Source organism: Mesoplodon densirostris, chromosome 7 (assembly GCF_025265405.1).
Source record: "Mesoplodon densirostris isolate mMesDen1 chromosome 7, mMesDen1 primary haplotype, whole genome shotgun sequence".
Lineage (NCBI taxonomy): Eukaryota > Metazoa > Chordata > Mammalia > Artiodactyla > Ziphiidae > Mesoplodon > Mesoplodon densirostris.
In genome coordinates, this window is record NC_082667.1 from 58,441,214 (window position 1) to 58,468,271 (window position 27,058).

Here is a 27,058-nt window from a genome sequence, read left to right on the forward strand (position 1 = left end):
TAAACATTAAGCCTTGAAAAAAACATCTGTTAAATAAATCAGCTTTGTAAGCCATTCTTTTAATTAAGTGAATATTTCATTCCTTTATTTTATCCAGGTTTCCCCCCTCCCTCTATTACATTCTATCATAATATCCTGTTACTCTCTGCCTAGCTATTATAATCATTAAGTATTTTATTTTTTCTGTATTTGTCTTTCTATTCCAGTAGAATATAAGGGCCATGAGGACATTTTCTGCATTGTATCACTAGTGCATAATAGTGCCAAGCATGTAGTAGGTGCTCAATAAATATTTGCTAAATAAATACATGAATAAATAAATGTATACTTCTGTTTGACTTTTACAACTTGCAGTCATGTTTTATGTATTTTAGAAATAATAGTAATTTTAAAATTCACTGGCTTTTAAGGTTACAAACATATTAAAAACAACAACAACAAATAAAGATGTGGGCCTCATCAAAGTTGCCAAGAAACCACACAATCTGATTGGGTATAATGGACTAGCACCAGCCGTGCAGGCCAGTGACATTAGCATGACATATTTTCACAGAAGTAGGGAGCCCTCCTTATGCACTGTGCCTGCAGTAACACAATCATGCCTCCCAATAACCTGAGAGTAGCAAATTTTCAATATTGTTTCAGAACATAAAAATGTTCTCTGATAGCTTTTATGGCAAATAAAAAAACTATTACCCCAATCTGTCCCCTAACTACCATTTTGACCATCACAGAAAAGCAGATTTCTGACTAATTTTGCTTGCATAGGCATGTAACAAAACTGCTTCCCACAAAATCTTTGTAAAGTGCTATGCTCCAAGAAGTGTGCCATAATTATCCTGCAACTCCTGCATTCTTCCTGGTATTCTGGCCACACCCCCCCAAGGGATGTGTACTTGATATGAGAAGTACAAAAATATGTGGTTATTGGTTCTTTCTATATGAAAAAATCCTCATCTAAATATATTTTTTTAAATAAAGGAGACTTGCTTTCTCAAAAAGTAAATATTTATAAATGGCCATTATAAATAAACTTCCCTTTTATTTTATTTTATTTTATTTTTTTTTTCTGCGTTACGAGGGCCTCTCACTGTTGTGGCCTCTCCCGTTGCGGAGCACAGGCTCCGGACGCGCAGGCTCAGCGGCCATGGCTCACGGGCCCAGCCGCTCTGCGGCATGTGGGATCTTCCCGGACCGGGGAACGAACCCGTGTCCCCTGCATCAGCAGGCGGACTCTCAACCACTGCGCCACCAGGGAGGCCCTTCCCTTTTATTTTAAACACCCATTTTCAAGAACACTATGAAACAAATATTTAATTCTCTTTTCAAGGCAGGAAGTAAAAATAGAAATAAGTAAACTACCCTCCAGGATATCTCGACTGAACCCAGCTCACCCATAAAATCTACCGTTCCAGTTGGTTATATTCATCAACATATAGGTCTGTATACTACAAGTTTATGTTAGGATGTGGGAATGCCACATGGTAGTGTGTTAGATGGGTAAAAACTGGACAAGGCGGCTTTCACCTCAGATATAATGTTATTATATTAACATTCATATATTAGTCAAAGGAAGGTAAGAACATGCTTACTCATAGCAGCTTTTCCAAAAAAATTGCTTATCGCATTCCCTTTCCCTGGTGCCTTGTTGCCTACCGAAGATGCCTAAAAGCATAGAAAAAGAAAACACACATGATTTTTTTTTCTAGTGTTTAGGCCGTTCTTCAAGTAGCAGTCAAAAAATCTCTTCAATAGCAGAGCACACTCTCATGATCATACAGTCTCTATATTATCAGGCCAAAACGTGTAGGCACTAGATATAAGAACAAATCCAGACCAGATAGTATTTGGTGTTAATTGCCAAAGCTTAGTTTCCCCCGGTTTTTATAAAATTATTACCCATGAATATGTCTAAACTTTTTTAGAGTACATTTAGAAACTACTTAGTTTGACAGAATTAAAACACATCAGAGGCAACATGGTACAAAATGGGGAAAAACCTCCAAAACTTTACATTTGTAATCATCCTAAGCAGAACTGAATGCTGGTTCCACCACGTGATAGCAATATGACATCCAAATTACTTAACAAGATGATAATATCTCCCTCACAGAAGCGATAAGAGGATTTAAGCAAAGACCAAACTATTGGCACTCAGTAGGAGTCCTATAATTGTCAGTGCTTTCCCTCTCCCTCTCCTCTCCTTTCCCAAAGTGGAAGCTTTAAAATGACAATAATGGTAATAATAATAATGGCAATAATTACGCTTTTCTAGATTATTTTTAATAGTATCTTATGAGACTTTTCTTAAGTCAACTCACTTAAGTTAGTTCAGATGACTGAACAATAAAAAACTAAGGAAAGGGATGAAAGAAAAAAACAAGAAAAATTCATTAAATAGAATGAGAATGTTAAATACACTGGCAAAGCCCAAAATATAGATGTTCCCAAATAACATACTGCTAATATACAATTCTTTGCATTATTTCAACTGGGTCTCACAATAATCTTGTGATGTGTACAGGGCAGGCATTACATTTTACAGGAGAATCTGAGGCTTGGTGAGAAGCATTATCGAAAGAAAAAGGACTACTTCAGGTGAGAATATCAAGAATTAAAGGATTTACACTAAAGCAGAAAAAACAGAACTAAATATCAGAACCTTAAATAATTAAACTACTACCACTGGAATTATTAAATGCTTTTCTAGTTACCCATTCTGAGCTATAAAAGCATTTTTTTTTTTTTTTTTTTTTTGCAGTATGCGGGCCTCTCACTGCTGTGGCCTCTCCCGTTGCGGAGCACAGGCTCCGGATGCGCAGGCCCAGCGGCCATGGCTCACGGGCCCAGCCGCTCCACGGCACATGGGATCCTCCCAGACCGGGGCACGAACCCGCATCCCCTGCATCGGCAGACGGACTCTTAACCACTTGCGCCACCAGGGAGGCCCTAAAAGCATATTTTTAAAGAAGACTTACATTCGTTACTTCTTTAGCCTCTGTTTTGGTTTCCTTGTTGGCATCTTGGGCTTTAGAAGCAGCTTTAGAAGCAAACATGCCCATGATTCCTTTGGGCTGCTGGGAACTCCGTTTGGGGATAGGTGGGCCATGACCATTGGTGGTCAACTCATTACTGGCTTGTGTCTCAGGTGATACCGGAAGATCTGACTGCTCAAACTTTTCAGAAGATGAGGATTCAGCAGGAGCTCTAGCGATGGCAGCTGCACACTGGATGGCACTAAACCTGAGGACAGAAATGTTACATTAAATTAATTGATGTCAACATCAAACCTTATTTTTAATCTCTTGCTTCTTCCCCACAATACTTTCTAACCCTAATACTATAAAATTAGAAAATTTTAGAACTAGAATGGATTTTAGAAATTAGTTTGTGCAACAAGTACTGGAGAGGAGTGAGTGAAGTCCTAGATTATACATCTCGTTAGTAATAAAACTAAGATTGGAAGGTGTCTTCTACCAAGCCATATGGGTATTCTTGCTTTTTTGAAAAAAGCATCCTCATTCAAAATAGTAAGAATACACCAAACAATAATAAAACATTAGTAATTTCACCATCTTTGGTAAACCAAATGGTTATCTCTTGTTTTTAAAGACCTTCAACATATAGGGCTAGCAATTCCATAAATACTGACTGAATCAAAATTAAGAGCTTTAAATATTAACAAATTTCCTGGCAACTCTCCTGGTCAGAATGGATCATGCTTTAAAACATGGAATAAGCTGGGAACAGAGCCACTGGCTTCTATAACCTGTGGTCCTTTAAAGTCACTTATTTAATAATTTATAATAATCCCAACTAAGAGCACCAGACAAGTATGCCCATAGCCAAGTGAAGAAATTTGGAACAATTTGCATGATGTATTAAAGGGAACATTCATCTCTTCTTCTCTAATCATTGTAGATGTGCCTGTTTCACAAAAATCCATAATGTAATGTCCTACATTGTGAATGGGGAACTGATCCAGCCTTGTCAAACAGTTGTACTTAAAGCAAAGTTTTCCAACATTTCCTAACAAAGAAGAATATTTTATTTCCCTCAGTCTTTTGCTTATTGAGGGTAGGTAAGAGCTCCTTGAAGGTAAGTATATTATTCACCTTTTGTATTTCAGGCACCCAGTACAAGACCTGGCACAGAGAAATACAGGTTGAAAGAAAGATTATTTAAGTCACTGAAAGTGAGGCTTCTGGCTTCTCTCCTTTCTTTAGTGTATCATCTCAACTTGGGGTGGGAGAAGATGGAGGTTAAGAAACTATGTGGTGATAGCAATTATCTTACAGATCAACTAGGCACAACTCTGAGATTAACTGGCCTAAGATAAAAAATCCCGGATAATATCACTTAATTTCTGAAGTAACTTTAGGGTGAACAGCCCTGAGCTAGAGTCCACAGCTCCAAAAACCTTCCATTGATTTATTACAGTCCACATAGAAAACCCCACATTAACACAAATATTTTGTGCATCAGAGTTAAGAACAGACGGAAATCATTTCCTTTCACTCACCACTCTTCCTCTCTGGCCCTGCAGTGCTTCCATGTACAGGGAAAGAGAGCAATGTTTTATTTCATTGTCAACATCTAAAGTTGGCCCCGAGACAACTCTTTCTCCATTCGGTCTACATTCCACACCTTAGGGTCAGGACCAGGAATTGGCAATGAGGAAGAGACCAGGTTAGGCTGGGAACATGTCCGAACAGAGAAGAATCTGCTCAATCTAAAATTTCAACTTTCTTCCTGTCACAACACTTCTTAAAACACATGAAACAATGTGTCAGATCTCAGTTGGCCCATGATTCTCAGGACCAAATACAAACTTCTTTACTGGAGATAAATTCCTCTCATTTCTACCGAGGATACTTTAAGTATTTAAGTAAAGTTTCATTAAAGTGCTTCCTACTATCACATTTCTACTTGTCATGTTTATTTTAGCGGTCCCTATGCAAATTTCATTTTGGACTTCTGAGTCACTTTTATTCTTGTTTGCTTACTACTTACTAGATACAACAGAATTGATTTTTAGAGCTTGACATACCACTAGATTTTAATACAGATTATTTTTGAAACCTAATAATACAACTTACATAAACATATCTGGGTGTTAATGTTTTCTTATAATCCTTCCCTAAAAGATACCAGACATAGGGCCTCCCTGGTGGCGCAAGTGGTTGAGAGTCTGCCTGCCGATGCAGGGGATACAGGTTCGTGCCCCGGTCTGGGAGGATCCCATATGCCGCGGAGCGGCTGGGCCCGTGAGCCATGGCCGCTGAGCCTGCGCGTCCGGAGCCTGCGCGTCCGGAGCCTGTGCTCCGCAATGGGGGAGGCCACAACAGTGAGAGGCCCGCATACCGCAAAAAAAAAAAAAAAAAAAAAAAAGATACCAGACATAAATTACTCTTTAGCTGTATATTCATCATTTATCTAATAAATATTTGTATGCCTATTATACTCAAGGTTTTGAACTGAAGAAAAAAAAAGAACCAATGTCTAGCATTAATTCACTCAACAATTAGTTACTGAATGCTTACCATTTGCCAGGCACCATTTTGGGTATACAGTGGTTAACAAAATAGACATGATCCCTATGCTCATGGAACTTACAGAAATTGTTTTTGGCAATCCTATACCTATTTCTCAAGGACCCAACGTTATCAGTTATCCCATCCCCCCCAGTATCTTCAACCATTTCTCCTTTTTATAGCTCTTTCCTAATAATACAAGTTCAAGGCGTTCTCAACTTTAAAAATGTATATATATCCTCCCTGAGCCTCAGTTCCTCTGTAGCAGGTTACCTCTCTTTCTCCTTCATCTTACTGTCAAATTTCCTGGAAAGTTGTCCCTATCTGCTGTCTCACTTCTTTATATCCCGATCTACCCAGCTGACCAGAAGCTGGTTGCTCCACTGAAACTGCTCTTACCAAGGCCATCACTTTTCAGTTCCTGTTTTACTCAGCCTCTCAGCAAGGTTTGATATTGTCAACCAGTCCCTCCTTCTTGAAACTCTCTTCTTAGTTTTTAGAACTCCAGACACTCTCATGATTTTCCTCTTATCTCTGGCTGCTCCCTCTTAGGTCTCTCTTTTCTGCCCACCCCTTAAAAAACAGCTGTCACTTAAATAGTGCTTACTGTGTGCCAAGCACTGTTCTAAGTGTTTTACATATATTAACTCATTTAATCCTCTACAACCCTGAGGCTGATACTAATTTTATTAGTTTCATTTCACTGATGAGGAAACTCAAGCAGAGAGGTTAAATAATTTGCCCAAGGGGTTACACAGCTAGTAATTGTGGCTGGAGTTTAATAACCTTCTGCCCTTCTTTCAGTCTATGCATTCTCTCTGCATGACTGTATCTACTGCTGTAGCCCAATTAATTATCTATTTTCTCTGATTCCAAAATCTCTATCTTTACCCTCAGATTTCTCTCCTTAGCTCTAGACTCCCCTATGTATTGCAAAGGACACATCCACTTGGACTCCCCACAGAGTACTAAAACTCAACATGTCCAAAGCCAATTCATCATTTTTCCCTTCTCCCAAAGCCTGCTCCTCCTCATATATTCCTCTCCTTAGTGATGGTACCATTATCCATCCAGCAATTCAAGCCAGAAACACGGCCATCATCCTTAACACCATGAACTCCACCCCCATCCCCACCACACACACTCTCCTGGTCCCTAACCACGACCACACCATCCAGGTTTTGATGGTATGACCCTTTAACCTCTGTACCTCTCCATTTCCAACACCACTACTATACTTCAGATAACTGTCATCTCCACCCTGAATCACTGCAACATTTCTCCTTCCTGATGACTTGCCTTCAGATTATTCCCTTCAGATCCATTTTCACCATCACAGTCAGAGTGATATTTTTATGATGCAATTCTGATCATTTCAATCATCTGCTTCAAAATCTTCAGTGGCTCACCTGTGCCCTTGGAATAAAGCCTAAACTCTTTATCCTAGTAGTCAAGCATAGAGTCTGATTCCTTGCATCATTATTTTCTGCCTCTCACTCTAATTTCCAGCCATAGAAAACTACTGTGGTTCTGCACAAGCACCACGTGTTCTCTCAGCCTTGTCCTTACTCTCCCACTTTCCTCTGACTGGCTACTTCTACTAGGCCTTCAGGCCTCAACTTCAATGCCGTACCCTTCAAGAAGCCACCTCTGTCTTACCTCCTCACTCCACCCCAACCAAAAAGGGGGGATGAATGTCCCCCAACATCCTCCCACACTCTTATTCATATTGTGGCACTGTCACACTATACTGTAATTGCCTCCCATAGGATCATCAGTTCCATAAGCAGGTACTGGGCCATATTCACTCTATAGTATGTGGCATGTCACACGTACTCATCAGATCTTTGTTGGATTAATTCAAATTATCCTGCTTAGTACCTATCAAAGTAGTAGGTGTTCACTATATGTCTGGGGATCTGGCCTGAACCTTCGATACAAAGTAGGCATTTGACCAAAGCTCAAAAGAGTTTAAGTAACTTGTCCAAAGCTACTGGGCCATGAGCAACAAAGCCAAAAATCAAGCCCATGACCATCAATTTCCAAAACATATGTGCATTATAGTCCACCTCCTCCCTGTGCTGTGAAAGATACAAAAGATGAACAAGATCTGATCCTGGCTGTGGAAGATCAACTGATTTTGGATGGAAGGTAGAGGAATATTAAATTAGGAATCGTTTTTTGAAGGATAACATTTGAACTGGCTCTTGACAGATGGGTAGGATTTAGACAAGCAGAGACTGGGGTAAAAGATTAATGAGGGGGCCCAACAAACAACATTTCTGGTAGTAGTGACAGGATAAATACATGAGAAATAGATTTATGGGGAGTCTACTGAGGTTTTCAGTATGGGTTGTGGCTGCTATTTTTCACCTTATGATGTACTAATAAAACCAGGCATGTGTCTTACTGCAAGATAAATGGGGTTTTACTAGACTTGGCATTCACTCTTAAGAGGCAGCCACTGTGTAAACATCTTACAAAATCAATTCGTAAAGAAGCCCACAAGAAACATTAAGGAGCTCACTTGCTGCAGTTCTGCAAGTTGCTTTTAAGGATGTCATAGTCGGTATTGAACAGAGGCCCACTGTCCTTTAGCATGGCTTTCTGGATGCTGTACACATGTACACTGGCAGTCACAGCTAGCTTGGACTTCACTGCTACAAGTCAACAGGAAAAGCAGTCTGTTAATACACAAACTTCATAGCATGTGGGGAGTTTAACAAGAAACCCTTCTGCATTAAAACCATTTGTAATCTATGGTGGTCCAAAAAGCTCTAAAAGGCCAAACAGTCTTATACACAGTATGATATCAACTCTTCTGTCTGTGACAAGGACATTACGAAAGGTAGGTGGTGGTGAGTCAGTTTTAAGTACAGTACTGTGAAGGTATCACTCATCCAGTGGACACTCAGTAAATATTAATGAATAATTGATGATACTACTATGTGGGTTTTTTTTCTCCCCAGTCAGGGAAGAATCTTATACTCTAGCATATAAACATAGCAACTGAGGAATAAGTAATTTCTGAGAAGTCTCGCTTATATAATTCAATTTTAGTTTACAAAAAGAAACTCTATATAACAAAAATACTACTAACCAGATGAGTCTGCAGAGGAAATACAGAAAAGAACATCACAAGAACAAATTTTAGGTTCCATGAAGGAAGGGACCATGCCTAACTTGTTCCAAGTCTCTAGTGCCTAGCACAGAGCTTGACACAGAGTAGATACTCACTATGTATCTACTGAATGAATAAATCTACCACTGTGGGAATTCAGAAAGAAAATATTGGACATTTCCACCATTCTGAATACCTCAAAGTTAATTTATAAGAAAACAACTCCACTGGTAGGCATCTTTATATACAAAGTACAACAGTGCAGGTTTTGTCTTGAAACATAATCCAAGATCATGTGGCTGACTATTAAAAAATTCCTTTGAACTGGGTATTAAAAAATAGAACAGTAGCATTAATAGTTTTGAAATGGGTAGACGAATTTAATTTAGAAGTTATACTAAGTTCTTCTGACTTCAGAAAAGCATTCTTTAATTTTCTTCCTAAAAAAACTGTTATGGAATACAACACAATATTTAGAGACCATTGTGTTTTGACAGTTGATGAGGTGTTCCATATGGTATTCATAACAGTTTTTTACATGTCTGTCACAGTTTTGAAATCCCGTGATAAAAGCGCTTTATAAATGTCAGCAGCCATTGGCCTTAAAAATGGGAAATTAGTGTAGTATCAGATTTTAACATGTTTCAGAAATTACTAATAAAAAGAATACATGGCTCTCCAGTAAAACAGCTAAACATATATGAGATGTTAATGACACTGATGCCATAAGAGAAGAAACTTGGGCTTCCCTGGTGGCGCAGTGGTTGAGAATCTGCCTGCCAATGCAGGGGACACGGGTTCGAGCCCTGGTCTGGGAAATCCCACATGCCGCAGAGCAACTAGGCCCGTGAGCCACAACTACTGAGCCTGCGCTTCTGGAGCTTGTGCTCCACAACAAGAGAGGCCGCGACAGTGAGAGGCCCACGCACCGCGATGAAGAGTGGCCCCCGCTCGCCGCAATTAGAGAAAGCCCATGCACAGAAACTAAGACCCAACACAGCCAAAAATAAATAAATAATTTTTTTTTTTTAAAAAGAGGAAAAACTTGCTAAATCGCTATAATACTTACCTTCCAATTTATCTTCTCTCACTACTGCAACCTTGTGGCACTGTAACAAAATAACACTTCATTGGTATTTAAAGTAGTACAACTTGCAATTTTAACGTTTCCTTGCCAAAAATTCATTTGCACTTGGATATGAAATCAGCAACATTAGGTACCCCTGAAAATGTATGTTACAGTTTAATAAAGTCAGACTCATTTTTAACTTGCTTACTTTGAAACTTCTCAATCAGGTTAAGGAAAGTGAGAGAGTGTAGATATCAGTACCAAAAAAACCCCCAAAACTCAAAAAAACACAGCAGCTCAAACTAGTGTGAGGAAAAGAGGACTTTTTACTAAGTAATGTAATGAGAATTACTGTATAATCATATGGAACCAGATAAAAACTGGATCTCTCACACCATACAAAAAAAATAAATTCTAAATGGATCAGAGATCTAAATGTAAAGAATGAAACATATATATATATATATATATATATATATATATATATATATATAAAATATGCACAGGAAGAAAATATGGGTGAATTCTTCTATAAACTAATATAACCTGAGAATGAGGAAAAGTTTCTTGACTATAATTCAAAATCCAGAAGTAACTGAAATAATCCATAAAAGCTAAAAAATCATTTTTGGATGATGAAAAAAAAAACTTTAAGCAATATAAAAAGACAAATGGTAAAGTGGGGAAAATATCTGCAACTTACATCACAAAGGGTTAATATACAGCTTCTAAAATAGAGAAAATAAAGACTAACTATCCTTTTGAAAATCGGCAAGAGGTATGAAGAAACAGTTCACAGAAGAGAAATGCAGATGACCCTGAAACAGGACTACATGTGCTGTGTAGAAACAGATGCTCTCCTACATTGCTGGTAGGAATGAAAAATGGAGAGGTATTTGGCAATACCCAACAAAGCTTATATATATATCCTACTTCTAGGAATGTAACCCTAAAACACACTGGCAAAAATATACAAAACACATACAGTGAGCTATTCACTGCAGCACTATATGTGATAGCCAAAGATTGTAAATAACTCAAATAACTATTAATAAGGGACTGCTGAATAAACTAAGGTATATCTATCAATGTAGGATCATGTGGCTGTAATAAGGAACAAGAAACATTTCTATAACTGCAACAGAGTGATGCTCGGGATAACTTAGAAACCTTAAACTGTTTTCAGTCATCATATGGTTAGTAAATTGTTGGGTCTGCTTTTCTAAATCTCATATATTTGGCTAAAGCAAATAAATATTTATTTTAATGTTAGGAACAACCAAAATTCACAACATAAGAAAAAAGAACAATATAAAATCAAGTAAGTTTTTAAAAAATGTAATTGTAAATTTGAACTGGGCATTTGGCGTGTCTTCATAATGCATTTTCTCTTAAAAAAAGCATTCTTGAAAATGTCATGTTCTGCAAAATTGTACAATAAAAATTACAGAGCTTATGAGAAAAAGAGCATTAGGAACTAATCACTCAAACCTATGTAATAGGAGCCCTAAAAACAATAATTGGTACCCTCAGGAGAAAATATCGCAGCCCAGACAGTTCAGTGTGACTAAACACTGCCTTAGGGGATATTAGAAATACATAAAAACAACGCAGTGGAAACGCCAGTGCTAAAATAACGTAGACCAGAGTAGAGCTATGGTTCAGGGGGATCCTATTAAGGGGGACACAGGAGTTGAGTTCAGCATCCATAAACCCAGAGCCTGGCTGGGGGCAAGCCCCTTGAGCTTTTTATCAGTTAAAGAAAAAGGGAAAACATAGCTAGTTGATGAGAGAAAGGTCTTCTTTATAGAAACATTCCAGCCAATAAATCCAGAAGCAATGACAGAATTAGAACATCACTATTTTGTAACTCCTAGTGAATTAATGATCTAGGCAATGATAAAAATCAATCTCAGCTAAAATCATTAGATGAAGAGCTAATGGGGGACCTAATAAAGAATGGATCAAGCTAATAACCTCTAAAAGAATCAACCAAACATTTCCTTGAAATTTTCAAAAATTCTCTGGAAGACTCTCCAAGATGAGATTAGAAGGAGGCTTTTACTTTCTATGTATTATCAAGCATTTTTTACAATAATGATCGTTGGAAAAATAGAAATTATTCGTATGTTTAAAAACCCATACAAAGCCTATGTATCTTTTTTTCTTTCTAGAAACACTTAAATTGGGCTTCCCTCGTGGCTCAGTGGTTGAGAGTCCTCCTGCCGATGCAGGGGACACGGGTTTGTACCCCGGTCCGGGAAGATCCCACATGCCACAGAGCGGCTGGGCCCGTGAGCCATGGCCACTGAGCCTGTGCGTCCCAGCCTGTGCTCCGCAACGGGAGAGGCCACAACAGTGAGAGGCCCAAGTACCGCAAAAAAAAAAAAACTTAAAAAAGAAATGAGAAAGAATAAGAACAAAACCTGATATTATGCTTAATAATCTGCCTTTTCTAGCCTGGCTCTCTTAAAAGAAAAAAGCATGGATAAGCATCCACACTTGGTCAGTAATTAATTCTACAGGGTTCCACAGGGCAGGGCTCTAAAATTCTCACAACCACTTCAACCACAGGAACCCTACTCTTAATATATTTTATATTTTAGGATTCCAAGATTTCATTTGATAAAGTGTTCTGCTGCTTTAAAAAAAGGTAGGCAAAAAAAAAAAAAAAAAAAAGCTGGGCAGAATTTAAATGCTCTCTTAAACTTAGAAACAGAAGGCTTTATACAAGCAAACCACAGCACAGAAGTTTTTAATTGATCTTGGGTTACACATCTTTTTGAAAAATGGTCTCAAAAACATGCACTGAGGAACACAATTTGAATGTATTTTCAAGGGTTCACCCAAGAATTCCTTGAACCCTAAAGACCATGCAAGAATCTGAAATTAAGAACCTCTGTCATATGAGTTAAAATAAAAATATACAACTTTATCTTAAAACATAAATTCTTAACCTTGGACCCTTGTTCAAAAGATCTGTGAACACTGAAAATTTCATGAATATGTCAACATATGCATTTTTCTTTCAGATTCTCAAGGAATCAGTGACCAAAAAAAGAACAGAAACCACTGCTTTAAAGGTACACAGTGATTCCCAGGTAAAGAATTGACTATGACTAAATGGAAGGCTTTGACTAAACTCAAGAAAGAGACAGAGGGAGCTGATTAACCCTGGAAACAAAAGAAGACATTCAGATGCAAACTTTGGCAGAATCCATTCAAGGGCCATACAGGGAGAGGATTCTGGTCAGGTTTATTTCTGAGAGCAAATGAATCAGGTGTGCTTAACCTGGTTTCAGATATATAATGACATCTGATTCCATCTACACTTGCAAATATCTTAACATCTGGCTTGCCAAACAGCTTACCAACAAGAACAGAATATGGTAGTCAGAGAATATAAGGATCTGATACCCCTAGCAGTTTTGTTTCTCCTTGTAAATTACTAAATCACCATTCCAGTTTTGAATCTCACATGCTTGGGACTCTATTGATACAAGACAAATCCAGTCAGTATTTTGATAAATCTGGCTTCTGAATTTATGAATCTTAGGGAAAGTCAAAAGGGAAGAGGAAAACATGTATCAGTGGATCTCTGAGAAGGAGTCTTGATCCTTGGGCTAAATTCTCTAGGGCTGGTGGCTATGGGAGCAAAAGAACCTTCAGGTAAGAGGTTTGGGAAGTAAGAACAGAGGAGGTGTGCCTCATTTGGGGAGGAAGCAAAAGAGGAGGAATTATCAAAGTTCCAAGGATCAGTCTAGTACGGGAGAAGGCATGGAGTTATCTCAGCAGAGCTTCTGGGACGAAAGCTCAGATTAAAATCAAGTTCACTTAAAAAAAAAAAATTGTACTTGCTGAACACCAGAGTTTGTGGCTTGACATTTGAATGGGCTGAAAATTAACCACCATTGTCCCCAATATACCTTCAAATGGAAGAAAGAGGAATAAGAGAAGCAGTTCCGAATGTCTTGTTGCCTAGGAAAATTGCACAATAATGACAGTCTCTGTATCACAGCCGAGATATTACCCAAACTCCTCAAGAGTTTTAGGTTTAGTCTAAAAATCCAAAATAATCACCATCTTCAAGTAGCTTTTTAAAATTTCCATAATACTGAATCTTGTTGGTTTTGCCCTGTGTTGTGTTATATAACACTATTTATAGCTCAAACACCTTTAAACTCATAATAAGATTCTGAGAACTTACGGAATGTCCATTCTGAATGAGATTGCCAGACACTAAATAAGTGACATGCAGTTGGGCTCCTGAATTTTCCTTTCGCTTCCTTTCAACATAATCATACAGCATCCTGTTACAAACAAAAGGCACAAGTAAGTCATTAGTAAAAGTTTACCTCATCAACTCTTAATTCATGACTTAAAAGTTAGATATATTAAATCTGACAGTCCATCAAATATTCTGCAGAATATTTTTGCTCTGTCCACGGACAGAGAGTTAAAAAAAGATGAATGGAACATAGGGGTTGGGGTCAACTTGTATTGAGCTGGCACAGTGACCAAGCAACTGAAATAAAAGAAATCTAATAATTGGTCAAGTGGGACTGAGCCTGCACTAAAAGAGGCAAAGACATATAATGGACAGAATAATCAATCAAGGATAAGTTCAGTCACTATCTAGCCATTTGATCCTGGATAAATTAATTAGTTTTTCTAGGCCTCTTTCTATCCTGAGGTATAATTTGGGAGGGCTGTACAAGATTGGCAATTCTCGGTTAATCTGGGATTCCTGTGGCCATCCATAACCCTCCATCCCAGACTTCCATGGTGGTCCAGCAGTTAAGACTTCGTGCTTCCAATGCAGGGGGTGCAGGTTCAATCCCTGGTCGGGGAACTAAGGTCCCACATGCCTTGCGGCACGGCCAAAAAAAAAAGAAAAAAGATAGAAAGAAAAAAAAAGAACATAAGCCTCCATCCCTCAAAACTGTAAGCAAAATGTAGGTGTTTTTTTTGCAGGGAAAGAGGGGAGAGGGTGGAGATGGTTCAAGGTTTTCAACAGATTTGCAAAAGGATTACTCCAGAACATTAAGAACCATTATGTAGATGATCGTAAGCGTATAGCTCTGAAGTTCCAATTTTATGATCATTCAGAATCAATGCTGTTTCAAAACTGCAAATGTAACAGCTTACTCACTGTCCAGTATTCATTAACCTGAGACTGCCAAACACTCAATATAGAAATAACGTTGCATTTATAACATTCCCTAAATTCATTCTTATCCTTATGATCCACTTAGTATCAGAAGCTGATCCCCCTCAATAACTTACAGTTTAACAAAAACATCAACCAAGAGACATCACTTGTGTCGTTTATTTCAAGAAACATTTACCGAGCCTCTATGACATGTCATACTTCTGGCAAGAATAAGGGAAACTCAACCTACACTGTTGACTACTCTCTTAGCTTCCTTGATCCAATGCCTCACTGAGTTTCCTGCCACCTCTCTAACTGCCTCTGATCCATTTCCTGCACAGACTTGACTACCTACTCCTTTTCTGTACTGCTGGGGCTGTCTTCAGCTATCTTTTCTCTATATATATTAGAGTAACCAATGATCTGGGTTTGCCTGGATCTGAGGGGTTTCCTGACATGGACTTTTAGTTCTAAAACCAACAGTCCAGGGCACACCAGGATGATTGGTCACCTTACTAAATCTTCTCCTTGATCCATTTCATTCATTCCCATGGTTTCATTTATTCCCAACAACAACATCATCTGCTCAAACCACCTAAGCCAGAAATCTGGGAGTCGTTATCCCTCACTTTTCCCAGTCCAGTGAGTTGCCAAATCTTGTCAGTTTTCCATCCCAAGTAATTCTTGACTCCATGCCCTCCAAATCTCTTGACTGGACTATTTCAATTCCAAGTGTCAATGCCTTCCTCACACCACCTTCCCATTCATTATCCACAAGGCTGCCAAGGTGAAGTTTTAAAAATGCAAATTAAGTCATTCGGTCAGCAAAACCTTAATAAGTGGCTACTTCATGCTCTATGCCTTGGGGATAGAGCAGAGAACAAAGCAATCAAAGTTTCTACCCATTCAGAGTTTGCACTGCAGAAAAGAGAGATACAATAAACAAGCAAGTAAATATATGTCAGATGGTAGTAAATCTATGGGGGGAGAAAAAGATTAGGAGAATAGAGAGTGCCTGAGAAGTTTTGCTATTTTATATAAGATGATTAGGGAAGGACTCCTTCCCTGCAGGAAGTTACAGAGCCGCCAATGTGAATATCTCAAGGAAGAATGTTCCAGGCAGAAAGTACAGCAAATCCAAAGGTTCTGAGGCAAGAATGTAAGCAAGGTGCAAGGAACGGAAAAGAGGTGAGTGTGCTGAATAAGGAAGAAGGGAACAAGAGAGCCAAGCACCAGACATGTAGGGCCTTGTGGCTCTATGTAGGAAGGAAGTTCTCAGATGGTTTAGAGCAGAAACAACATGATCTCACCTTTTAGGAGGATTCCTGACTGCTGTGTGGAGAATATACTGTTAAGGGGCAAGGAAGACCACTTACAAGGCTATTGCAATCATCTAGGCTAGAGACGATGGTGGCTCAGACTACAGTGGTAGCAATGGAGCCAGTAATCAGTGGATGAATTCTGGGGACACCTTAAAGGGAGAAACAACAGGATTTGCTGACGGACTGACTGTGGGGTATGAGAGAAAAAGAAATCAAGGATGACTGATTAAGTAACTCAAAGAACAAAGCTGTCATTCACTGAGATAGAGAAAAGCAGGAGAAGGAGGCGATGTGGGAGAAATGAGGAGTTAAGTTTGGGGGCATGTTAAATCTGAGATACCTGTAAGTCATTAAGTGCTGTTAAAAAGTAGCTGATTATTCTTAGCTGAAGTATTATTCCTTGTTCAAAAGTTTTCAGTAGCACCCCATCCCCTAAGGAGCAACTCCACAGGTCTATCAGTGACATGTAAGACCTTTCTTGTTCCGACCCCTGTATCTCTCACCATTCTCCCACACGCACACAATTTTCAGCCTTATGGAACATTCTGCAGCTCCCCTGGCTCTTCTGTACGCCCCTCCTTCTGCCTAGAATGCTCTTCTCAGACCTCATCCACCTAATTCCTCATCAAGATAGCAGCTCAGTTATCACCTCCTATGTGAAGCCTTCCCTAACACCACTAGGCCAGCAGGGCACCCTTGCCGTCTAAGTTCTAAGAGGACCTATCCCATATCTGTTATTATAGTTACCACACCGTATTCCAATTACTTAGTTTATGTATCTGACATCCCCACTAGACTATACACATCTTGAGGAAAAAAAGCAACATTTTTGTTGATTCCTCTATCTTGTTCTCTTTAGTGTGTCCTTCCATGCAGCAATTATGTTAGGAAAGATGAGGAAGACAGAGTCATGAACATTTTGGTCTATTTATGCTAGTTAGGACCATGCTAGCAGAAGAAATGGTAGGAAGGGACCATGACCAAGATGCTTTTTTTTTTTTGCGGTATGCAGCCTCTCACTGTTGCGGCCTCTCCTGTTGCGGAGCACAGGCTCCAGACGCACAGGCTCAGTGGCCATGGCTCACGGGCCCAGCCGCTCCGCGGCATGTGGGATCTTCCCAGACCGGGGCACGAACCCGTGTCCCCTGCATCAGCGGGTGAACTCCCAACCACTGCGCCACCAGGGAAGCCTGCCCAAGATGCTTTGAGCTTGCTGGTGAAACACGCTGTCTTTTATCAACAATTCAGTCTTGCTTGTATCATCATAGTCATTGTCCTCTGTGCACTTATCTCCCCTAAATCAGGCCCAGTTCTCTTTTATATTAACAAGATGGTCAAAACTGCACAAACGCTTAAAAATTTTCTGCATACCTCTTGAATCTCTAAGACATGTTTATCTAATTTGATTATGCCAAACACCTTACCAACAAAACATGCAAAGTATTCTTAAATATGAGTAACAATGCATATGACTTCTGACAAGATGCACTTCCTACACACATGATTAACTATACCTTCGCATCTTCTCATCCCTCCTGATCAGTTCCACTCATAATTTTCCCATAGGATGAATACAGTGTATACCTATATTGTCTTCCCTAATCTAATTCCTTCACAGCATTTTTATAACCTGAAATTATCTTGTTTCAGTCAATGATGGGAAGGGTCTTGTCTGTCAAGTTTGCTGTTTTATGACAGAGCCTAAAATAATGCTAAAAACTGAAAAAATATTTCTTTATTGCATCCAAGCAAATAGTAACAACCATGCCCAGTCACTGCCCTCAGTGCCAACAGTGAAACTTTAAATGCTCTCACTATAGTTAAAAGAAAAAAGGGTGACAGGACACTCTAAGCCTCAGTTTTCTCATCCGTTAAAAATGGTTGATAGGTACCTCCCTGGTGGCGCAGTGGTTAAGAATCCACCTGCCAATGCAGGGGACATGGGTTCAAGCCCCGGTCCGGGAAGATCCCACATGCCACGGAGCAACTAAGCTCGTGCGCCACAACTACTGAGCCTGCGCTCTAAAGCCAACGAGCCACAACTACTGAAGCCTGCACACCTACAGCCCATGCTCAGCAACAAGAGAAGCCACCACAATGAGAAGCCTGCGCACCGCAACGAAGAGCAGTCCCCGCTCGCAACAGCTAGAGAAAGCCCACGTGCAGCAATGAAGACCCAATGCAGCCAAAAATAAATAAATAAAATAAATTTAAAAATAGTAAATAATTTATTGCTCAAAAATGCTAACTATCATCTGAGCCTTCAGCAAGTCATAATCTTTTTGTTGGTGGAGGGTTTGAAACATGATGAGAATTACCAAAATGTGACACAGAGACAACAAATAAGCAAATGCTATTGAAAAACTGGCACCCAGACTTTGTCAACACAGGGTTGCCACAAACCTTCAATTTGTAAAAACAAAAACAAACAAAAAAATGCAGTATCTGCAAAGTGCAGTAAAGTGAAGCACAACAAACTGAGGTAAGCCTATACACATTTTAGGGCTTCACTTATAAATAAGCTTGAACCAACACAGTGTATTCTTATTGTGAGGACCGAAGCATTTTTAGTATAACAAACACAAGATACGTAGAAATGTTAAATAAAGTGATAATTATTGATTTAAGAGCTAAAACTACAGAACTCTCAGAAGAAGACACAGAAGTACATCTTCATGATTTACTTGGGTTAGGCAAAGCCTTCTTAGATACTATATAAAAAGCAAAGGTAACAAAAGAAAAAAAAACTGGACTCCATCATCAATAATAAGAACTCTTGCGCTTCAAAGAGCACCATCAAGAAAGTGCAAAGAAATCATTATCTGATCAGGGACTTGTCTCTAGAATATATAATGAACTCTTACAACTCAATAATAGAAAGACAAACACAATGGAAAAAATGGGCAAAGGATCTGAATAGGTATTTCTCCAAAGAAGATACACAAATGACTAATAAGCACATGAAAAGATGATCAGTGTCAGTAGCCATTACAAAAATGCAAATCAAAACCATAATGATACTGCTTCACACCCACCAACATGGCTAAAATTTAAAAAGACAGATAACAGAAAGAGTTGACAAGAATGCTGAGAAATCAGAACCCTCATACCTTGGTGGTGGGATTGTAAAATAGTGTAGCCACTTTGAAAAATAGTTCCTCAGCTCCTCAAAATGTTACATATGACCCAGAAATTCCAATCTTAGGTGTATACTAAGAGAACTGAAAACACATGTCCACACAAAAACTTGTACACAAATGTTCATAGTAGCATTATTCATAACACGCCAAATGTGGAAGCAACCTAAATGTCCATCAGCTGATGAATGGATAAACGAAATGCTATATATCCATGTTATAGGTTGAATTGTGTCCCCCCCAAAAAGATATGTTGAAGTCCTAACCACCAGTACTTCAGAGTATGACCTTATTTGGAAATAGGGTCTTTGCAGATGTAATAAGTTAACATGAAGTCATACTGGAGTAGAGTGGACTCCTCATCTACTATGACTGGTATCCTTGTTTTTTTTTTTAATGATATCAACTGCTTTTTATTGAGCACATATTAAGTACTTTCCATAAAATTCAATCTGCACCCTGACCTTAGAAGCTACATGTTTTTTTATTATTCCCATTTTTCAAACAGAGACAGAAGCTCAGAACCTAAGAGCGGTGACTCAAGTGGGTAACTCAGCTAAATGAGTGGATTCTGATTCTGGATGCATGGCCTCCAAAGCCAGTGTTTGTAATCCTAAGGCTCCTGTGCCTTGAACTCTGCTCTGCTGGCATTGGCTAGAGGGAGCCAGGATGAGCCCTCTAAGGGTTAGGCCTTCCAAACAGGAGCCACCAAGCCTGGTGTCTCATCTGTCTCCCAGTCTAGCCTGACTGGTATCCTTATAAGATGTCTATGTGAAGATACAGACACACAAGGAGAATGCCATGTGCTATGAAGGCAGATACTGGGGTTATGCAGCTACAAGCCAAAGAATGCCAAACATTGCTAGCAAACCACCAGAAGCTAGGAAGAATCAAAGAGGAATTTTTCTCTACAGGTTTCAGAAGGAGCATGGCCCTGCCAACATCTTAATTTTAGACTTCTAGCCTCCAGAACTGACACAATAAATTTCTGTTGTTTTAAGCCACCCAGTTTGTAGTATTCTGTTATGGCAGCCCTAGAGAACTAATATACTATATAATGGAATATTATTCAACCATAAAAAGGAATGAACTACTGATACATGCTACAACATGGACAAACCTTGAAAATATTATGCTCAGTGAAGGAAACCAGACACACAAGATTACTTATTATTAGTAAGTAATTTTAAGTATTAATAAGTATTAATAATTACTTATGATTCCATTTATATGAAATGTCCAGGATAGGCAAATCTATAGATGGAGAGTGTATTAGTGGTTGCCTAGTGCTTGGGGGGTGGGGGGAGAAGAGTGATGAGGGACTACTAATGGATACAGGGTTTCTTTTGAGGGGTGATTAAAATGTTCTGAAATTAATTATAGTGCTAACTGCACAACTCTGTAAATATATTAAAAATAACTGAATTGTACATTTTAAATGGGTGAATTGTATGGTATATGAAATATATGTAAATAAAGCTGTTTTTAAAAAAATAATAATTATGAAAGAAAGTAACAGGATGCATGTCAGAGAGAGAGGAGTAGGGACACGTGAAATAGAGCATTAGGGAAGTTGCTATATGAAGTAATGTGTGAAATTTGAGCTGAAACCTGAACAATGAGGACAGCTGTGAGAAGAGCATTCCAGGCAGAGGGAATGGTACAAATTTCCTTGAGTGAGAATGGGCTTGGCACATCTGAGGAACAGAAAGGCAAATATGGCTAGAGTATAAGTGACGTAGAGAGTGGTATGGGATGAAACTGGTAGACAGGCAGGGGCTAGACAGTGTATTAATTCCATAAAAATTATAGGAAATAATTCCATAAAAATTATAGCTACAGTACAATTGCAGGCAACTTTATTTCATCTCCAGTCCTCAATATGCATCTTTAATCTCAATAGGCTTATATAGTAACAGTTACCTCATTTCATATTTAAACATCTATAACCATAACAAATAATTACTCTTATGGGTGTCTAATCCTAAAGTTACCTAAACCTGTTAGGTTTGGGCCAGGACTGGTCTCAGCAATGGCAATCTCAAATAGTCAAAATCAGTCCGAACCCATCCCTTGGCCAAGAGTTTCAGGTCTTGAAGGCATAAACATCAGAGTCAAAATTAAACTCCTAGATCTGCCAAACAGCAACCCAAATCAACCCATTCTAGAGATCAGGGATTTTTTTTAAGACTCACAGAATGTTACTATGACTCAAGGAATAGGGAAAAACCAAACCACCTTTAGGAATAAAGCAAACAAAATGAGTATTTAACTCAATATATGTGCTCTCAGCCTGTTCACCAATTCCTACCCATTGGACATAGACAACACCTGCACATTTTCAGGTGAAGAAATTCCGAAGTTAATTCAAAAGCCTGTGCCTTCCATTTTGGCCCCAAGTTGGACTACAAGTTTCAGCAAGGAAAGGTGACAGGGCAAAATTCAAGAAGGGCAATGCTCTGTGTCATCCTGAACACTCCCTTTTTAGTTTCACTTAAATAGTTCTACCCTGTCTTATATTGTTACACAGCCTGTGTCAAACACCTGTTGACCTCATTATGGAAGTTATTTCAATAACACCCAGAGATGGGCCTAAGGAGCACATGTGAAAATGTAATGAAGATGTTTAAGATAGCAGACATATAAATCTGAGATGTAAACAGAATTGGCTAGCCCATTTAATAAATCAGAAATAACAAAGTGATGTTAACCAGAGGGCAAGGCTACAAATAAATCTAGTAAACATATCACCACACATTTGTATACAAGTCCACCTATCTCCTAAATAATAGACAAAAGCATTAAAGGTAGTAAAAGGTATTCTTTCCCATTCCCCCTCAGGGTGGGTGGGGTGTGGGTTCTAACCTAGAGACTATCTGTAAAGCTAACAGAGCAAAAGAAAACAAACAAATAAAACCAAAAATTCCAATCAGATTAAAATTAGTAATAAATTGTACTTACTGTTTGGCCTGATTAACATGAACTCCTAGTGTATAGCTCAGCCATTTGTATGTCACCTGCAAGAAGAAGGAGTTTTTTTTAATGTTTTATTAGATGACTCCAGAGTGCAGGTCAGTCGCAAGGACTCCTAAAGATTCTTACTCTTAGATGATTAAGCCTTACAAATTACATTAGATGCCACCCCAGTTTTGCCAAGAACCATCCACCTAGGCAGGCAGGACTCAGATATTTATCTTACAAGTACTAAGAAGTTTGTATCACAGATTAATGCAAGAATCTAAAAAGAAAGGCTGAATATACATAGAAAAAAATCTCATTTTTCTCACACTCCTAGTTTTACTAAGGCCTTTTTTTTTTTTTTTCACATTCTGTCCTTTTTTGGGGCCACCACCAAAAACTATCCTCAAACTCACCCAGAAGCTAGGTTACTTTGGAGTGTATAACTCAGAAACTTCTGAGCAAAGTTGCAGCCATACAAACATTAAAGGGCACAGGTGGCGCAGGGGTCAGGGAATGAGTGAAGTTGTTGAATACTGTATCAAGAGGTTAGACTGGGAACTACTGGCATCAAGCTCTGACCTTCTTCCATCCCTCGTTGAACTCTCCTGTCATTTGCCACTTCCTAATAACCTGTCACCCTCCTCTCAAAGTCTTCCAACTCTAAACGCTGAGTTTCCAATCATTAGAAGACTTATATAGGTTAGGCAAAGGCAGTGTGATGTAGAGGAAAGCACTAGCAAAAGAGACAGACCTAGGCTGGAAAACTGATTATCCCTTACTAACCACAAATAACTTATTTGGTCCCTCTGCTTCAACTGCCTTTTCTAGGGATACTGCCACCGACCCCTAGGTGGGTCACTGTAGAGACTAAACGCAATAATGTGCATCCAAAGCTCACAGTAGGCACTCAGTCATCACGATTTGCGACGCACTCTCATATCCACTTGATCTTTACTCCAACCCTGTGAGGCAGGCCAAGCCTGTATCAATACCAAACTTCCAGGAGGAGGAAACCAACTGACGGCCGGAAGGTTAAACAACATGTCACTTAACCCGGTCAAAACACAATTTCCTCAACTGTAAACTTGAGACTTCAAACGCCAACCACGTCGTCAGACAGGTGTAGAGACGCCTTAGAAACATTATCAACCAATGTTCCTCCCCCCCACCACCCCCGTCCCCGACTTCCGGGGCCCCGGGCCTGTGCACAGAACCCAGCACGCCCACCCGAAGGACGCGGATTTGCGCGCGAGCCACAGGTCCTCCCCGGCGAGTCCTCGCTCGCCCTGGGGCACCAGGTGTGGGGACCGTCTCCCCTGGGCCAGTCCCCACGCGGCACACGCAGAGGCATCAAGGCCCCCGCCACCCTCGCTGGGCCCAGGGCCCCAGTCGCACGCCCGCATTCCCCAAATCCTAGCTCCTCACGATCTTGTTCTGGTCCGTGACGAACTCGTCTATATTTTCCAGATAAAACTGGTCCGCCATGGTGCCTGCGCCGGGCCTTCGCCTCCGAGCTCCCCTGGCCACTACAACTGCAGCTCCCGCCGGCGGGAAACGTTTTTCCTCCCTCGCAGGTCCCGGGTCGTTTCCCACAGCAACGGAGGCGACGCGCTACGGCGGCCGCCCATGGGTCAAACTAGTCTCGGAGACAGCGCAGGCTGAACGAAGCGGAGCTAATAGGAGCGGACGGAAGTGAGGTCCTAGCAGCGCAGGCGTGCTCTGCAGGGGCTGAGTGTAGAGCCCTAGTTTCAAATCCCAGCTCTGCCTCTTAGTGACTGACCCAGGGCAAAATACCTCACCTCTAGGAACCACAGTCTTTCCAACTCTAAATTGATAAAATAATCCTTACCTTTTCATACATTTATTCAACAAATATTTATTAAGTACCCAGTCTATTCCAGGCACTTCTTAGGCACTGGGACATAGCAGTGAACAATAAAGACAGAAATAAACAAGTATTTTAGTAAAGTCCTGCCAGCTGGGATAAAGTACTGCCTGTTATAATCTCTCAGAATTGAGAAATCAGGGAATGTTTTCCAGAGAGGATGAGAGAGGGGGAGTATTTGCTGGGAAGAGAATAGTTTTCATTATGGTTGGAATGCCGGGAGAAAAGGACGATGAGGAGGGATGAGACCGAAGAAGCCAAATCATGCTACGCCTGCAAGGTTGTGTGAAGGGGCACGTGCACTTTATTCTCAAGAAAAGTTTTCGAATTGGGGAATTTCAACTAAAATTTCTCCTAACATCAGCTAAAAAACCATTCAGCAGAAGCCAGTGTATTTCAGTAGGGCAGCATAGTGGATAATGGAGCAGGCTCTAGAGTTAGACCCTGGATTTGAATCCTGGTTTTGATATTTGTGTGTGAACTTAGGTAAGTTATTTAAACACTGCAAGCCTGTTTCCCCACCTACAAAATGGAAATAGTGGGACTTCCCTGGCAATCCAGTGGTTAAGACTCTGCCCTTCCAGTGCAGGGGGCACGGGTTCAATCTCTGGTCAGGGAACTAAGATCCCACATGCCGCAAGGCCCGGCCAAAACATTAAAAAAAAAAAAAAAAGATGGAAGTAGCAATAGCACCCATTTCAAATGTTTGTTGCAACACGCATTCATTCAAGACATAGTTAGCAAAAGCCTACTAAGGGCCAGGCACTGTTCTGGGTACTGGGGCCCTGGGGATACAGCTGTGATCAATAACACACAGAGCTTGTTCACATGTAGCTGACATTTTCTTGGAGATTTTTTTTTTTTTTTTTTTTTTTTTTTTTTTGCAGTACGTGGGCCTCTCACTGTTGTGGCCTCTCCCGCTGCGGAGCACAGGCTCCGGATGCGCAGGCTCAGCGGCCATGGCTCACGGGCCCAGCCGCTCCGCGGCACGTGGGATCCTCCCGGACCGGGGCACAAACCCCTGTCCCCTGCATCGGCAGGCGGACTCTCAACCACTGCGCCACCAGGGAAGCCCTTTCTTGGAGATTTTTAAGTGAGGGACCGTAGCAGCTTAAAATAGGATCGTACGTACTGGAAATTGAGAACTGAGTAACTTGGATTTTCTTTGAGTCAGCAAAAACTGCTAATGAATTAGATGAGTGGAGTATGAGAAAGACAGTAATCAAGGAAAATGCCTAGATTTGGAACCTAAATCTTTAGGTTAATGGTGATGCCTTTGACTACTGAGATATGAAGACTGAGAGAAGGAGCAGGTGAGAAAATTTAAGAATTTTATTTGGCCAGAGTTATAAATGGGGTAATATACATATACCCCTCATGCCATGCCTGCACACAATGAAATCAACAATTAGTATCTGTACTTGGCATTGGCAAATAATAAAATGACTAAAGTTAGAAAACAAAAACAACAACAACAACAAAACAGTTATTACATTACTATATACCAGGCACACTGTACCAGGCTTTGAGAGTGAGATTTCATTTGATTCTCATAGGATCCCTGCAAATGGATTGTGTTTGTCCATATTTTATAGACTAGATTGCTGAGGCTCAAGGGAGGAGACACGGATTTTCCAGGTCACAGGGTTAAGTGGTAGTACTGGAACTGGAACTCGTTTCTAGTCATTGCTCCACAGGATGGGAAAAGAAGTCAAAATTGACCAAAGAAGAGTCTCGATACTACCTCCCCGCCTAAAGGGAGCAGATGATAATACTTACAGACCACCTGGCCCAACATGGTCCTAGATCTGCCAATATTAAAAGAGTTGCATGTCTTTTAGAAGCCAGATTCGTGTTTGTCTTTGGGAAGATAGAAAATGAAAGGGAGTAGGAGGAGGCTTCTGAGAAAAAGGTAATGTTCTGGTTCTGGATCTGTGTGCTAATCCCATGGGTGTGTCAAGTCTGTGAAAATTTGAACTGTACACTTTTGATATATATGGTTTTCTATATGTATGTTTACATCTATAAAAAGTTTACATGATTATTCAGGAAATCTTTAACTACGGTGCCAGGTCTTCTCAAATCAGTAAAACAGAAAATAGGTACAGGTAAGGACGGGTATTGGAAAGGATAGGTTTAGTCTTAACCTTGGAAAAAAGAAAAGAGATTCTGGGAAGAAGGGATAATGGACAAATGGACCCCAGGCAAGACAGTAATGGAATTATCAAGTTAAGATAAATGATCAAAGGCATCTCCAAGACTGGGTTGGAATAATGAGACTAGAATGGAATGACCACCGCTATGCCCGGGAGGGGGCAGGTTTGGAGTTGGGCTTGTACATTAAGGGCAGGGAGCTGGAGGCAGAAGGGAAAGCTCTTCTGCTTATGTCTGAGGCCTACCCAGCCTTGAACATTCCTACCTCAGGGGAGCGTAGCTGACTGGAAAGCATGTGGGCTTTGGAAGTACATTTTTCTTTTAAAAAGCAAGCAAAGCAAACAAACAAAAACCTAGGCTTGAATCCCAGCTTCACCACTTCCTAGCTGTGTGGCCTTGGGCAAATCATTTACCCTCTCTAGTCCTCATTTTCATCATCTTTAAAGAAGGGACAGGGCTTCCCTGGTGGCGCAGTGGTTGAGAGTCCGCCTGCCGATGCAGGGGACACGGGTTCGTGTCCCGGTCCGGGAAGATCCCACATGCCATGGAGCAGCTGGGCCTGTGAGCCATGGCCACTGGGCCTGCGCGTCTGGAGCCTGTGCTCCGCAACGGGAGAGGCCACAACAGTGAGAGGCCCGCGTCCCGCGAAAGAAAAAAAAAAAGAAGGGACAATGATGTGCAGTGATGTTCTGATAAATGATTTTAAGAACCAATTTACCGGGC

The 27,058-nt window shown here is 40.2% G+C and overlaps 1 protein-coding gene across 1 annotated transcript in view; it reads right to left on the reverse strand.

The window, feature by feature from the left end:
- Positions 1–23,898, reverse strand: part of POLD3 (DNA polymerase delta 3, accessory subunit) — a 39,849-nt gene extending 15,951 nt beyond the window's left edge. The window contains exons 1-7 of the mRNA XM_060105016.1: positions 23,722–23,898; positions 22,297–22,352; positions 13,932–14,034; positions 9,725–9,764; positions 8,062–8,194; positions 2,979–3,243; positions 1,593–1,665 (exon numbers count right to left, since the gene is read on the reverse strand). Coding sequence (XP_059960999.1) covers positions 1,593–1,665; positions 2,979–3,243; positions 8,062–8,194; positions 9,725–9,764; positions 13,932–14,034; positions 22,297–22,352; positions 23,722–23,781 — 730 coding nt within the window. The 5' untranslated portion in view covers positions 23,782–23,898. The remainder of the gene's footprint in view (positions 1–1,592; positions 1,666–2,978; positions 3,244–8,061; positions 8,195–9,724; positions 9,765–13,931; positions 14,035–22,296; positions 22,353–23,721) is intronic.
- Positions 23,899–27,058: the final 3,160 nt, after the last annotated feature.